The sequence below is a fragment of the Eleginops maclovinus genome, chromosome 8 (genome assembly GCF_036324505.1).
Source record: "Eleginops maclovinus isolate JMC-PN-2008 ecotype Puerto Natales chromosome 8, JC_Emac_rtc_rv5, whole genome shotgun sequence".
NCBI classification, from domain to species: domain Eukaryota; kingdom Metazoa; phylum Chordata; class Actinopteri; order Perciformes; family Eleginopidae; genus Eleginops; species Eleginops maclovinus.
The window spans coordinates 8,531,034-8,546,173 of record NC_086356.1 but is presented as its reverse complement, the minus strand read 5'-3'; the positions used below and the strand labels follow the sequence as shown (position 1 = coordinate 8,546,173).

General features: G+C 40.2%; 1 protein-coding gene across 3 annotated transcripts in view; it reads left to right on the top strand.

Annotated features, from left to right (window-relative positions):
* sfswap (splicing factor SWAP) overlaps window positions 1-12,381 on the top strand; it is a 45,647-nt gene extending 33,266 nt beyond the window's left edge. For all 3 annotated transcript variants that reach the window (XM_063889713.1, XM_063889712.1, XM_063889715.1), the window contains exons 16-19: window positions 403-534; window positions 935-1,078; window positions 6,091-6,163; window positions 11,718-12,381. In XM_063889713.1, coding sequence (XP_063745783.1) covers window positions 403-534; window positions 935-1,078; window positions 6,091-6,163; window positions 11,718-11,783 — 415 coding nt within the window. In that variant the 3' untranslated portion in view covers window positions 11,784-12,381. The remainder of the gene's footprint in view (window positions 1-402; window positions 535-934; window positions 1,079-6,090; window positions 6,164-11,717) is intronic.
* Window positions 12,382-15,140: the final 2,759 nt, after the last annotated feature.

Below are 15,140 nucleotides of genomic sequence, written 5' to 3'. Positions count from 1 at the left end.
AGATGTATCCATTAATATTTAATACTGTTTACATTTCAGACTAGGTTATAAAAACAGTTCTTTCATTAAGGCTCCGTGTAATATATCACAGTAAAAATTCAGGCCCAGTTGCATCGTATTTAGACTTTCTTTAACTGTATTAATACAAATTGTGCCTACAGTCCAGATAGACTCACTGCACACCTTACTCATTTCTTATTTTCCTTGTAAAAGCAACCCTGATAGCTTGCTTTGTTTCTTCCTCTTGCATATTACCTCCACCGTCGTCTTATCACTCTCTGTCCCCCCTCCTCTGTTCTTGTTCTTCATTTCAAATGCATCAGCTCATCTACCAATCTCAGCCTCGTGTAAATTAATGGCCTCTCCACATCTTTCTCTTTCTTTGTGCTCCTGTCTGGCCAGATCCCGCTCACACTCCCCGGGGAGGAGGGACAGGAGGGGCGCCTCATCAGAGAGGAGACGTGAGGAGAGGGGGCGTGATCGCCATCATCCTAGCAGCAGCTCCAGCATGCCCAGGGGGCATTCGAGATCCAGGTAAAGCCTATCTGAGTCTGTTGAGGGGAGGGGGGGGGGATGATAATGGTTCTACATGTACAGCTGTGTTTATTCTATCCCTGAAAACAATGACTATTAAACCTGTCAAGACAGAGGTGCACCAACACTCCCACAATAAGGTGTACTATACATTGAGCCTTGTTAGATTGTATGTTTAAGGGGAGATTTAGCCCACATACATCCAACACGGACACTTAATTTCCATATGTCCTCTGACGGAAACGACAGTAGGCACTCGCATGAATTTAAAGTAGGGTGTTGCTGAATGCAATCGCCTTCAGACAGTGTTCCACGCCCCTTGATAAATTGTGTTTTGTGTAGAGTTACCGCCAGAATCTGAAACGCTCGGTTCCAGCTCCTCCCTTTTTTTTCATTTCAGGTCGCCTCCTGAAAAAAGGAAGAGCTCCTTGTCATCCTCAAGACAGATACAAACGGTGGGCTCCTCTCTCTCCCCGTACTCCTCGCCCAGCAGAGTTGTCCTTTCCCCATCAGTTAGCCCCGCCTCCAGCCTGGCCCACTCCAGGTAAACTTCCACCAAAATGTCAATCAACCAGCTAATCCTTTAGATTGCTTTCCAAGGTCTTCCGTAAAGAACCAAATTGTTGTGAGGAGGAGAAGATTCAGACAATTTAAACTCCTTTTAGTTTTAAATGTGTCTTATTCAGAGCAACATATTGTTGCCTCTAGAACTGCGAAGCATCCTTGTCCCATGAGGCTAAGAGTTCAGTATTTCAATATTTGGCAACCTGTCAAAACGTAGCTTAGACAGCGTGTCGGGCCAGACTGAATATGATGTCCGATTGATTTCCAATCTGTAAGCTTTGGACAGCAGTAACACTTGCAGCAGAAACATGGATTTTTTTTATTTATTCTAAAAAACGGACTGCTCATGAACATGATCTCCTGAACTATACATGTCAACTCGTACTGTATTTAGAAAGCATGGCAGGCCTGTCAAACTTTGGATTTCTTTATATGTTTTACTGGGGCTAAGTCAAAGTGATTCAAGAGCTTAAAGGGTGGTCCAGGGTGGTTCATTTTCCCTCAAAAAAACTCAACCAGAGAAGGCAAAAGTCAAAGAAGCTGATTCAACAGTGTTTCTCTCCGTGCGTTGCAAGCGAAACCATGCAAACCAACTTAGACGCTCCGGAAAAAAGATGAACCGTGATATATACGACATATTATTTATCCTAAAAGCATGACATTTTAACATACTGTCATATTTGAAATGAGAAATCTAACCTCTGTCTTGTATGACCACAAAAAGTTGAGTAGCCAGATCTTATGTCAGATCCAGTCTTATATTAAGTGTATAGCCATCGAATGTGGGACCATCTTAAAGACAGACAGCATTTTCAACCAATTTGGAGAGCTACTGTAACATAAGGGTAATTAGTTAGGTAGCTGCAGTTAAACTCAGAATTGATACCCGCCGGCTAGGAATGAGACGCCTACCATTAACTACCTCTATCTGAAATCAAGCACCTATTGTTTTTTTATAAAGGAATTTGAAAAAGTGTAGAATATGTCCCAGACATTGTAAACTGCAGACGTGCTGTTTACCAGAATGGAAAGATTCCCAGGAAGTAGCAACAGTAACTATGGGTTATGTAGCTTAGCAACCAGTCAAATAATGTATGTCCTGGATACCTATTGCACTGCTCCACCATTCAGGAGAATGCTTCAGACTGAACACCAATTTCTATACGTGTCGTTTTCATCCGTGTGTAGTGTGCCATCCTTACACAGCAGTATCATCCAGAAAAGGGAGTTGACTACAACTGTCATAATAGCTTCACTTCACTTCACTGGTGGGTAGAACTGAAGTCAGGCCTTGTCCGTGATGTCAAAGGAATTCTTAATCCAGAATGGAGACTCAAAGTATCAAATCTAAAGTGCCAGTGATATGATGGCTAATAGCCGACGTCTTTTCAGCTCCAAGGTCGTCAAGCACAAAGGAACGGACACAGTGGCTTCTGAGGGCTTGGGGTTGTTGGTCTGCCGTCGAAGATATTTCTGACAAAGAAACAATTAAAGCTGCATACATTAACTTCTGAAAATTAGAGGGCAAAAACTAGGGGGATACGCGGACTGCACAATTATATCATATCTAATTCACTCTCCATGAGAGGTGTCTGGACATGACAGGTAAAACGGTCCAGTTCACAGAAGCAGGTTCAGTGTTATTCATTCTCTTTGAGGCCACTTCACTTTTAGGTAGAAAGTGGGCAGAGAGTTTCGCTACATTGTGAATCTGTCAGCAAAGGGAGGAGGTGATGGGACTGGGGCTGAAGTAAAGCTCCTTATTAATCCAGCATAGGTCATAAGAAATTAATTCATGTGTGGATACATAAACCCCTTTGATTCAGTGGATTTAGAGAAGAGAGCCAACCAATAAAAGCGGGCAAGAGGAAAAACTATCCTCCTCTGAGGTAGAAAATATAAAAAGGGCAAAAGTTTAAGATTAGCAGGAAAGTTGTCCGATATGGATGTTTTTGATACGGTTTCTTTATTATCATTTGTTTTTGTTGCTCATGGGGTGGTTTTCAGTCAGAAATCTTGGAATTCAAGCAGTTCAAATGTTCAGTTATCCATAGTGAAATGCAAATAATCAGTTGTGGCATACAAGTATTGTAAAAAACACTAAAGCTATTTTAGTCTGCCCATAAACCCATTTCCAATCCGGAGCATTTGAGGGCAAAGGAACATCCCGTGGCTTGCAGCAACACGCTTGAATATTAAAAGAAGTTGATGTAGGGAATAATCTCAGTCGAGGACAGCAGAAAATCCTTGGGAGACTCAGCCAGGCGTACGTCAAGATGATTTGGTAACTCGAGGCCAGCATATTGACAGGGGGGGGGATACACGTGTGTTTGTCTAAAAATCTTTTGCAATATTTGAAATATAGTTGTGTAATCCAGAGGAAAAGATGAAGTGTTAACATGTTATTTCATGAAATAATCAACAACAACTGAACTGCTACTGCTGTGAAGATAAATTAGACATTGCCTACAGAAAGACGCCATCATCTGCTCTTTAACAATATGATAATGCAATCAACATCCCTTTGTCACCTCGGCACTTGTTGTAATTTACTCCATAATGACTCAACAGACGACACCAAGAAAGAGGTCAACAATTTATTGACAGTGCTTTCAAAAGAGGTTTTTCCTTTTGAATAAAACATCAAATCTGTCAGGCCTCTTATCACCGGCCTAAAATACATAAATGTCTTCTTTTTAACATTTCCCTATCAGTGGAGAAGACGAATTCTGTCTGCATGGTACGCAGGCTTGATGCTAAACTCTAATTGGTCACGCCAGTCATATAAAGGGCCACCAACATTTTCAAACAGTATTAAAGGTGCTTAGTGTCAGAGGTTGAAGAAATACTCGGATCTTGTACTGGAGAGTTCGTAGAGTGTAGGAATACTCTGTTACAAGTAAAGGTCCTGCAAGCAAAAGGTATCAGCATCAAAATATACCTAAAAGTAGTCATTCAGCAGATTGGTCCATTTCAGAATAATAAATATGATATGTTTTGATTATAATCATCGATGTGTTAAAGTGTTATCAAAGCTGGTAAAGGTGCAGCTAGTTTTAATGACTTTGTATACTGCAGGGTAGCTTGTGAATTTACACCAGGTAGAACTAAAGTCTGATTTAAGTGCTGATTCATTTGACATCATTAATCCAAATCTGCCTAGCAACTACAGATATTTAATAAATGTAGTGGAGTAAAATTAAACCATTTACCTCTGAATTGTAGTGGAGTAGAAATACACAGGAGGATACAATGAAAATACTCAAGTACCTCAACATTGTATTTGTAGGTCAAATGCATTGTATTCAACTAGCCCTGCGATATTGTACATATAGAAAAGGAAAATGCTGCCTAAGTGTTATACTTCTTGCATTTTTGGTCCTCGTTCTTATCAGTTTTTTTAAAATGCACTCTCTGTTAGAGGGTTATAAGTCCGGAAGGTTCATAAATAAAAGAACACAATGTGAAAGAAGTTGCAATGACAGTCTTTAGATGTTATGTGAAGTGCCTATTGTTGATAAATGATGCGCTGAATCCTGCTTGGGTTTAATTCGCTCCTACAGCCTCTCAATGCAAGCTGTTAGATTTGTAACAGTCTGTGTTATTGTGTTGGTAAATCAATTTATTTTTTGTATCTGATTTAAGGAAATGTTTAACAAGTAGTAAGCAGGACGAGTCTTTTATTTGTGGAATCCAGAACTGTGAGGTTTTTCATCAAGAGCATTTTTAAGTGATGACACCATGGAAATGTTTAGCTTGGACCAACAAAAAGGCTCCTTTTGTGTGCAGTGACACTTTATAACTAAGGTATTTCATAAACCACCAATTTCATGCTTTTAGAAGCAATGTTTATGTCCAGAAACATCACTAGGTGAGAATTTAGAAATGGAAAGCCTCGTATTATTTCTGATTTTTTTTTGAATGTTTCGAATGTTGTCATTTTCTGTCTGTGCACTATCATTAGAGCTGCCAAATGAGAAGGTGATTGGCTTGTTTTTCCAATTTTTGTTATAAAAGAAAACTATATTTTACTTTCTGCAACAGATTGAACTAGTGCCGCAAGCCATAATAATCTGAAATGATCTATTCAAAGGGGTGCAATACCCAGCAGTGTCCCAATTTTTCATCGGACTGAAGCTGTAAAACTCCATGGCCTCAGAAGCAGTCTGTCACCCGTTGTGTTCAATCATCTTGAAGAGCATGCAACTGTCTGTTTTGAAAAAAGCTCTCGATACATTTTGAAATGTTTAGATGGCAAAAAGATCAAAAGCTGTGGACATTAAACGGGCCATATTATGCTTTTTAGGGGTTTCCCTTTCCTGTTGTGTGTTATGTCATTTTCAGTGGATTGAAATGGTCTGCAAAGGTTTGAATCCCAAAGTACCCTCCCTTGAAACGTCTCAATTTGACTTGTTTGTTCACTTCCGTAACATAGTGACGTCACTGCAACACTTGCACTACCATTGGCTAGCGCACCGACACATAGTACGTTATAGACTTAGGGGAGGGAAATCTCTCCATGAAATCTCTAAGCCGTAAATCAGAGCCAGCTAGCTAACCAATCAGAGCAGACTGGTCTCTGGTTTCAGACGGAGGGTGAAAAGAGGTGCTGAGGCAGTATGAGAAAAATAAAGAGCTTTTTGAACATTGAAGTACGTAAACATGACACAGTAGACACAATGTACATGTCAAACCTAAAAATGAGCATAATAGCGTTCCTTTAAATCTGCGGCCTGCATTTTTGATTTAGTTAATTCTCTATTGTGGGTGTGTTATATACTGCGTTTGATAATGCCAATGTGTTCGCTTTGTTTCTAGGTGGTATGTACAGGTCAAATGCCATTCCTTATTTTCCTCCTGTTTATAACTTTCCAATACAGCTTTTGATGTTTGTTCAACTACACATTTTTGGTGATGATATAAATACTGTATAGTCTCTCCGCTGAAAATCATTTGTTCGCTCTTCTTTGTCTCTCCCTTTCTCCTCTGCAGGGGTGGTTCTCTGGAGAAAGACAAAGCAGTGGCTTCATCCATAGTATCGTCCGTTCAGTCCAAAATAACTCAGGTATTGTTCTTTGCTTTCATCCCAACAACGTCCTCCACTGAACTTTGCGTCCTAGCGAGAACACAAACTGAGTGCTGTTGTATCTTTCCATCATGCAAAGAGGAGGGAAGAAAGTGCTGCCTTGTTTTTGAATTTCTCTGCAGAAATATTTCTTTTGTTATTCTCTCCACATTCTGCTTTACCTACTGCATGTTTGTGCAACACATCCAAGCATTATGTTTTGATTTAACCTAATTGGTTTGAACCTTGAAACAGTATCTGTCTCATCTCTCGATTATGAGGAATTGGTTTAGCCGCATCTGCATCTTTATGACCAGCTTATCATTTTCTGTATATCAGGAACTCTTTTCATTGAATCCCTCTCATTGTGCAGTTGGTCGTGCACATGTTAAGTCTTGTTTCTACATCTTTCAACCTCAAAATCCAGTGCAGTGCCTTAAATCTGCATTTTTTTCTATTGGCCAAAATAGGGCGAGTCTCTCACTGCTCATTAATCTGGTTGAATAGAAGTCTAGGAGAAAATTACCCTACTTCTCACATGATTTATGATGTCATTTGACATTATCTTGACAAGGTTATGGACTGCATTGTTCGATTCAAGCCTTTAATACAGCATGATGTTAATTAGTAAATCATTTGCTCTTACATACACGATAAAGCTGCATGTTTTTCAGGGCGGAGCGTCCTGTCTTGCGTAGGTTCATTGAACGTAATTGCAACATTTTGCCTTAAAAAAAATGTCTTTGTTCGATTGCCTTTCGCGAAACAAGGTGGATCAGAGATACATTTCCTACAGGAGGCTTTAAAATAATGGTCTACAATCCAATAGGAGACTTTGCAGTGCCTTTGACCACTTCTTAAACAGTCTATGGTTTGTTGACAAAACAGTCTCATCAGGAACTTCTGATTTGGTCATAAGCAAGTCTTTTCGAGGCTCACAGTCCAGTCACCTCGTCTCGGTTGTAGATGGATCTCTACCTCCTGCACTCCTTCTGGGAGCATTGCCAAAAACATAGGAGAATAAGGGCTAAATATTGGTTGATGCTGGTTGAGAGGTTTGCGAATGCAGAGACATTGGCAAACCTGCCAAAAGTATTTTATTCCGATGTGGCATTTAACCTCTCTGCGGAGGAAGCAGGCCGAGCTAATGTGCCATCATTCAGAGCAAAGAGAGGGTTAGCACTTCCACTGAGACACCGGAGGTCATATCAAGACGGTGTATCTCCCAAAATAAAGATTCATCAACCTCTCTTGAACACAGAAGCCAAATCTCTGGTGAGACGGTTTGCAACAGTTTCAGTGTTTTTGCAGTGGAATTTTTACTGTAGACTGTGTAAAGGTTTTTCACTTTTTCCAATCATACCTTCAATTGGTTATTACCCATATTCTCACAACTCAAAATATCTATAGTACATTTGAAAAGGGTTGCTCAAACCTACAAAGAATTGCTATATATAATATATTCTACTTTGTGGCCTGCAACTTTGTTTTGATTCACCTCTTTTTTTTGTTCTTAGCATCAAAAAACAGCCACTTAGCAACTAGCTGGTTAACATAGTGGAGCGTTGAAGCAGCTACACATCCACAGACTTTCTCAGATTGGTAGAAACCAAAAACAGCTGAAAGAGAGTAAATGATGGACTTATATTTGCCAAATGGCAAAAACACAACTCTACATTTATGCTAATGTAGCTCTGTATCTGTAGCTGGTCACCACTTATTCTGCTGCCCCAGAGTGACCAAAATACAGTTGTTGTGGGTTTAAAACAACTACAGGATTTTTATTTATTATTTTGATTTGATGACTGCTTTTGCCAGCATCTCACAGAAGCCCTGGCCTCCTGTCGAGTGTTAAAGATAGCAAAGACACTTCCATACATAAAATCACAGCAATCACACTGTGGGCTCTGCATGGAGCAACTCTCTCACAGTCGGTATGTAACCAAATGTCCCGCTGACAACGCTTCTGGCATTGTGCTTGCCCCATCTGTTTATATATGACCCATTATGTGGCACAGTGCTCGTCTGTGTTTTGATTACCCATGGAGCATTGCGTCCCTGGGTGTTAGAGCACACGATAATATGAATGTTATGTCTCGATAAGTGGTGACACACATTGCTCACAATGTAATGTCCTCTCCAACACACACCTCACTAATAAATGATGACCTCGGTACACAGTCTTTGCTCCACATTTCAAATTACAATGTCTAATTTATGCCTGTTTGTCATGCTGCTTTCAGAAATACAGCTTAATGAAATGCATGCACACGCACCGGTGATGGAAGAACAATACGTTGAAGGATGAGCGTAAAGCTAGAAGCAGAATAAATGACAGGAAAGACAGAAGAATGTAAAGGTCACTGTTCATTTAAAATGTAGCAGTGGGTTTTGTTGTTTTTGTCTCTTTGAATATTTGTGTCATTCCTTTTTTTAAATGAGCAAAAAGGCTCCAAAATGCTGTCAATACAAGCCAATTCCACCATTAAGACAAATGGAGGAACACTGTTTCCTCTTCAATACTTTTATTATTTATTTTTGGCTAGTTTGCCTGTTTTTCTTTAACTTTAATATAATAATTGATTTTCAGTATTCTGTGTACTGTTGTTACTTAAATATGGCCACTGTTGAAACGGGAAACACCCCTCCGGTCAAATTCATAACCAGTTAGCGCTTAATTTGTCAATGGCATTAAATCTATTCCAAGATGAAAGATGTTTCCCGGAACCGTCTCACAACTTAAATTATACATGCATTTTCAACTTGGATTACGATCTTTGATTAAAAATCTTGAAATGTCAGTAATGAGTGATGACGCCTGATATTTAGAGAGGAAAATGTGAGCTGTAGCCTCAGGAGGCAGGTAGATTATTTAGCACGAGGAGTATAAAACATGTGGGGTAGCAAAAGTTGTATACAAGAAAACCAATGTAGAGAATGGAGAGAGGTTGCAGTCGAGGCCAGAATACGAGCAGCGCCGGGGACTGAAGCTAATGGAGGTCAATAGAGTGTGAATGGAGAGGAAATACTGACTATTCTGTGAATATCGGTACAACTTCCAAGAATGTGGAACTCATTCCCTCCTCTGGCCATGGTTCACTGTTTGTGGGAGAGAGACACAGTCTACAGCAAGTGTCCTTGTTTATGAACCACAGATACAAAACCGCATGTTATAAATCTGCTATATTCTCAACAAAAAACCACCCTATTTTTCTTCCTTTCACATAATGGAACACAACTCCTTTCTCCTGCCTTCATCTCAACACAAGCAAGCTCATGAAAACATGCTGTTGCACAGATCCTCTAACTACTTCTAGCCCATCTGTGATGTTTTACAAACACACATTGAATAATTCAGCACATCCTCATCTGCCTAATGGTCTCATCTTCCCTGAGGCCGCCTGGTTGCTATTCGCCTCAGCCCTTCTCGCTTTTCCCTCCCGTTTGCCTTTGTTACTCCGTCTTCTGTCCCCTCTACTTTTCTTCGTTCACATTTGTTGTGTTTGATGAATGCTTCGTGCACTTGGACTGTGCAGTTTTTCTTTTTGGAATTTGGAACATTTTAGATCTTTCTGAAAGTTAAGATAACGGAAAGATAATCTGAGTTGTCTTTGAGTTTGATAGAAGATGAAAAGACAAGTTGTGGAGAACTTATCCCAGGGAGGCGTGAGAGGAAGAGCATATGTTTCATAGCTCCCTTTAGATGTTGCTAACAGTATAACAGTGTTGTAGTGTTACCTTCCAGAAGCAATTAAAAGCAAATCTGTGAAAAATCTTCCTACCTGAGTGATGCAAAGAAACCTTCAGGGTTTTGTCTTAACTGGGTAACAGGTGAGCTGCGCCCTTTAACTTTCAGCATACGCCCTCATAACAATATGCTGATTTTTTTCCCCCGTAGAATTTTAAAGTGATGCCAGAAAACAACATTTCTGTCCGTCAAAAACTGTATAACAACTTGTCGGGTCAAATAGATCGTCAGACGGCAGAGACAGCTTTGAATAAAAAGGCGATGGATCTCCGGTGGGTCTGCCGCTGGACGAGTGGCAGGCAGCAGACTCACACGGAAACTGTGACTTCTGAATTTAGATTTTGTACAGGAAGTAAAGAAACCGTCACCCTGGATGTATTTGTTGTTTGAGGTGCAATATATGACTCAGCAGCTTCAAGACATGAAGAAACGATTAATCTCCGCAGCGCTGTAATGCATTATGTTCTCTGGAAAGTGGGCGGGGTCGTCATTTTGACTGGAAGTGAAGTTAGCGCCCTCATACTATATGTTTCGAGTTTAAAAGAAGCCAAGTTAACTCCGCATGTTATCTTGTATTTATGTTTGGTGAAATGTTGGAGGATATAAGTCATATTTAGGTTAACATCCTATGAATTGTGTATTGTAATTCTCCTTTTCAGTATAACCAGGCTTTCCCCTGTGAGTGACAGCTGTATTGTTACTTGTGATGACCTATTAATGCAAGACATGGCACTGGCACAACTTTGCACCCCAATGTGAATAATCTGGAGCATGTTTGCCCCATTCTGTGAACACTTCTGTGTGTGTGTGTATATTCCAATATGCCAAGGTTTAGAGAACAACACCCTGTTGAGTGATTTGATATGACAGCTCCTTCCCTCTGTGATTACAGCGGCTAATTTGTCTCATCTGTCAGGAAAACTCAACGGTGCATTGTCCATGCGTGTATGACTCACTCCGGGGGGATGCAAATGAAAACCTCCTCTTATTTTTCAGCAATGCAAGCATTTGCCCCCTGGTCAGCAACATTAACATCTCTACCTGAAAGCGGAAGGAAATGAATTTGGAAATGTTGGCCGCCCTCTGTTTCCCTTTTCTCTACGAAGTATTATTTTTGGACTGTAGATAAAAGGGATTAAGAGGAGGTGATGCTTCTGTTTCTTAGTGCTTACTGGGAATTATGCTGTGCTTAAGATATTCCACTTAAAGAAGTGTAGAGGGTTTCCTGAGGCAGAGGGCAGGAAGCACACTCCAAAAAAAGTCTTGATTTACAACAGTATATTAACCTTTAATATGAGAGGTGGCTCACGGTGGTAAAACAAAGCGATGAGATAAAAGCGTCTGAAAGCTGCACACTAGGGATCTGATTCTCAGGGGGAACAGCACTACCAGCAGCTCGTTCATGACTGGAAGTCATTAAAATGTATACCTTTATTGCATTTTACTCTACAATAACATCATTTGTTACCGTTTTCCCCCAAATTCTGTTTTTGTCCCAGCTCTGATGGCCATTGTAGATCCATTTTCTCCACAGTCCTTTGTTGGATTGAGAGCATTCAGTAGGAGGGTTTATTTCGAACCACTGCAGAGTATGAAAAATGTCTCGGGATTGAAAGGCATTGAACACAATCTGATTCAGAAGTATTTCTGGCTCTGAAAGTGCTGGGGATTGTCGTTACACCCCATTTAGTGTTATTGTTATACCCACAGGTGTATGATAAAATTCTAGGCCCACGTTCCTGTCTTGTATAACCCCAGTTATCAAATGACTGATTTGTTTTACAATAAACTCCTCTCTTTCTTCAGGATCTGATGGCCAAAGTGCGAGCCATGCTTGCCACCTCCAAGACCTTCCAGCCTCCCACTTCCTAAAGAGGGAGGGGCTGTCCACTGGCTACAACAACCTCGGCCGATCAACGAATAGCATTCTCCGATTGCCTGGAGATTTATGAAAGCCGGGATCTCTCTGAATTCATCCTTGATTTTTGATTTTATTTCTGTTTGAGCACCAGTGTGGCTTGTATTATGCAGTATTGTAAAATGGATGTTAGGGCACTCATTGGGACGATACGTGATGTCACACCTGATTCAAGAAAGTGTTGGTGCAAAAATAATCCATTTGTTGCGTCCTGTTTTAAAGTCTCTCACACGGCGACATGGCAGCAACTAGAGAGCGCTGCTGGAGGTCTGAATTATTTTCCTTCTATGAAGGGTTGTGTTGTTTTGATAATTCAATTGTGTCCTCCATCATCTACTTTTTCCCTGCAGTTGTTTTCCCTGTTATTCCTCCCCCCAGCTGTCTTTCCTCTCTGGCACTTCACACGTCTGCTTGAGAAGCCCTTTTAATTTTCTACTCTGTCCTTCAGCTCTAGTGTGTGGCCTTCTTCTATTCCTGGTTTGTACTGCAATGGGATGAAATGCAGAACAACTTTCTAATCAAAACTGTCAATAAAGTTTCAATTATGATTTACTGTGACCCTTTTATCTTTATGTTTGTACCTGTGGGTGTAAAGTCAAGTGCTGTAAAGTAATTTAGAGCAACAGACCCCCTCCCAGTCCTCCTCTTCACCGTCGTTCATCAGGGATTCGCTGATAAGATTGAAGAGATGATGTTTACTGCCCCCCTTCACCTCCATCGACTGTACTGAGTTTAATGTCCCAGCAGCATTGCTGATAACCCCAGACAAACATAACTGGTGATCAGCTGATATCCTTCAGGTGTCTGCTGATGCCCTGGCAGTTAAACCCGGGTGCAGATACATTTATACGTGCGCTACATGCTCATACGGGGTGTGTTCAAACAGATATCTCTCTAAAGGCCCATACAGAGCCTTAACCGAACCCATAACATTTCAAAATCAATTAAACTATACTCACTAAACACCCATTTAAGGTATTCTACAGCCGCGGTTCAGTTGTTGGATCAACAGGTAAATAGCACTGCAGTATGATGGTGAGATACGGTTCTAATGGTATGCTAGATCCAGGCCTCATACCCAGAGTATACCCAATGATAGAGTACATCATCCCGAAATGCTCACATCAATTTTGGCACGTTTAACTATGATTATTTTTTAACTTCTGAGGCTTTTTTTGGTTAGTTAAATAACGGAGCAAAGGCTTAACTGTAAAATACAGCGCTTCATCATCAGCATAGATAGATATATACTTTATCTATCCTAAAATGTACAATTAAAATGGACATAGCTGCAAGTTAATACAAATTCACAATAGAAAAGACATATATCCCTAGAGTATCTAAATAATAGACAATATAATGAAATATGTAATAAATCATCAGCATAGCAACGTATTTAAAAAGATATTTTGGACATCAAGAGGTTAAACGTGTACTAAAGTCACATCAAACGTACCGGGAGATCCTTTCCAACAAACTGTATTCTGATTGTGATGTCATTAGCTGACGACCATCGTTGTCACAGGCAATGACGAACATTGTCAGTGAAACTAAGAAGCCCTTTGATCCCCACAGTCGTCGCTTCAGAGGAGCTTCAGGGAAAGTAGTCGGGAGCTTTGAGTTGCTCTCCCTGATGCTAAAAATAGCAAAGGAGGTGCACCAATTGCTCATCTTAAGAGAAGTCAATGCGCTCCTGCACTCAACACCTCTTACTGGGGCAACATCAAAAGCTTCCCAACTGCACCGCTGACCCCAAGGCTCTACAGAAGGTATACTTCAAACCTCCTTTCACTGCAGCAATAGTCAGTTCTCCCCTTCATGCCCCGGGACATGAGAGCACTGAATATTGTCTCCTGACAAACATCAACAACTGAAACAAACACAGTTACACTGGGAAAAAAATGCAGTTAAAAATAATGAAAACAAGGTGGTTTTCGATTGTAATGAATAAAAACGAATATGCCAACAGAACAAGTGAAAGTCAGCTTGGTCGGATAATAAGATGTGATATTGAGATAAATCGGATCTTGTAATTAGCTGGGAAAACTCCTTCTGAACTATATTTTACCAGAATCAGGAAATGTTGTCGCAAAATAAGCCAGAAATGCTTACAGTTTACAGTTTACTTGTTTTTTTTCAGAATTTGTGAAATAATTTGCAATTTTGCGTTGGGTAAAATGGTAGACTTAATTCCCATTACTATTGCATCAGGTCTATAGTGTCTCCTTATTCCCAATGTCAAAACAGAAGAATATCAGTACCATTATATGGAAGTGTGTGAAATATGAAAAGCTGGTATTTCTTTGAATTTGAATGGGACTTAAAAAGGCACAAAAAAAACTGTAATTACATTTATTTTAAACCATGTGTGCTTTTTTTGCAAAATTCAACCACTCCTTTTGTTTCCACTTTAACTGAGCATCTTACAGAACAGAAGGTGCATATATAAATGCATATCACATTTGCGGGCAATTTCCCTTTGTACAAGGGTTGTTCGAGGCCGAGAGAAAAGATTGAAATGATTTCACACTGTTTTTACATAATGGCAAAGATAAGCACAGCAGAATTCCCCGACAAGTGAAGTCTCAAGTCAATTTGAAACAGGCCAAGTCTGAGACCATTCATGCAGAGATGGTTAGTCCCAGATTGAATGCTCTTTTAATTGTTGAACTGATCCTTTCAGCACAGATAGTGCCATAATTGCTAAAACTTGTTGTGTAAAAAGTAAAACAATCGATTTAGAGGCGTATTTTATTGAGTTCATTACTTTTTCTAATGCCACCGCACTGGATAACAGACCTTATAAACAAACCCTTAAACCTAGAATGGTGCAGATCTCAACCAGCTGTGTCTCACTCTTTCCCCCCCAAAACAAAGCAAACTTGAATTTGTCCCTCCTGGGCTCCCTTACAGACAAGATGGAGGCAAAGATAGCAACAACTTGGATTCATTCATCTCTTAGCAAGTCTTACTTTAATGGATCATTACATTTTGAGTAGTGAATGCATCCACAGATGCTCTTGTTGAAAATGAGACCAACTTTTGATGGATATCCATTTCTGAGCCACAAGAGACCAGCATGTGGCCTTCAACAGATGAGGTAAGGCCCAGCAGCTTTCTGTGAATCAACACAGCCATCAGAGGAGTCATTTAGCATACTGTCATAAATGTGTGGAAAACAATATTAGGCAGATGGGTCCAGTAGTACGGGATATTACACATACTGTATACACACAGCACCAAATCCATGATTTATCCACATACCTGTGGGAGATTGGAATTGCATGCAAGACATATTGTATTTAACAATG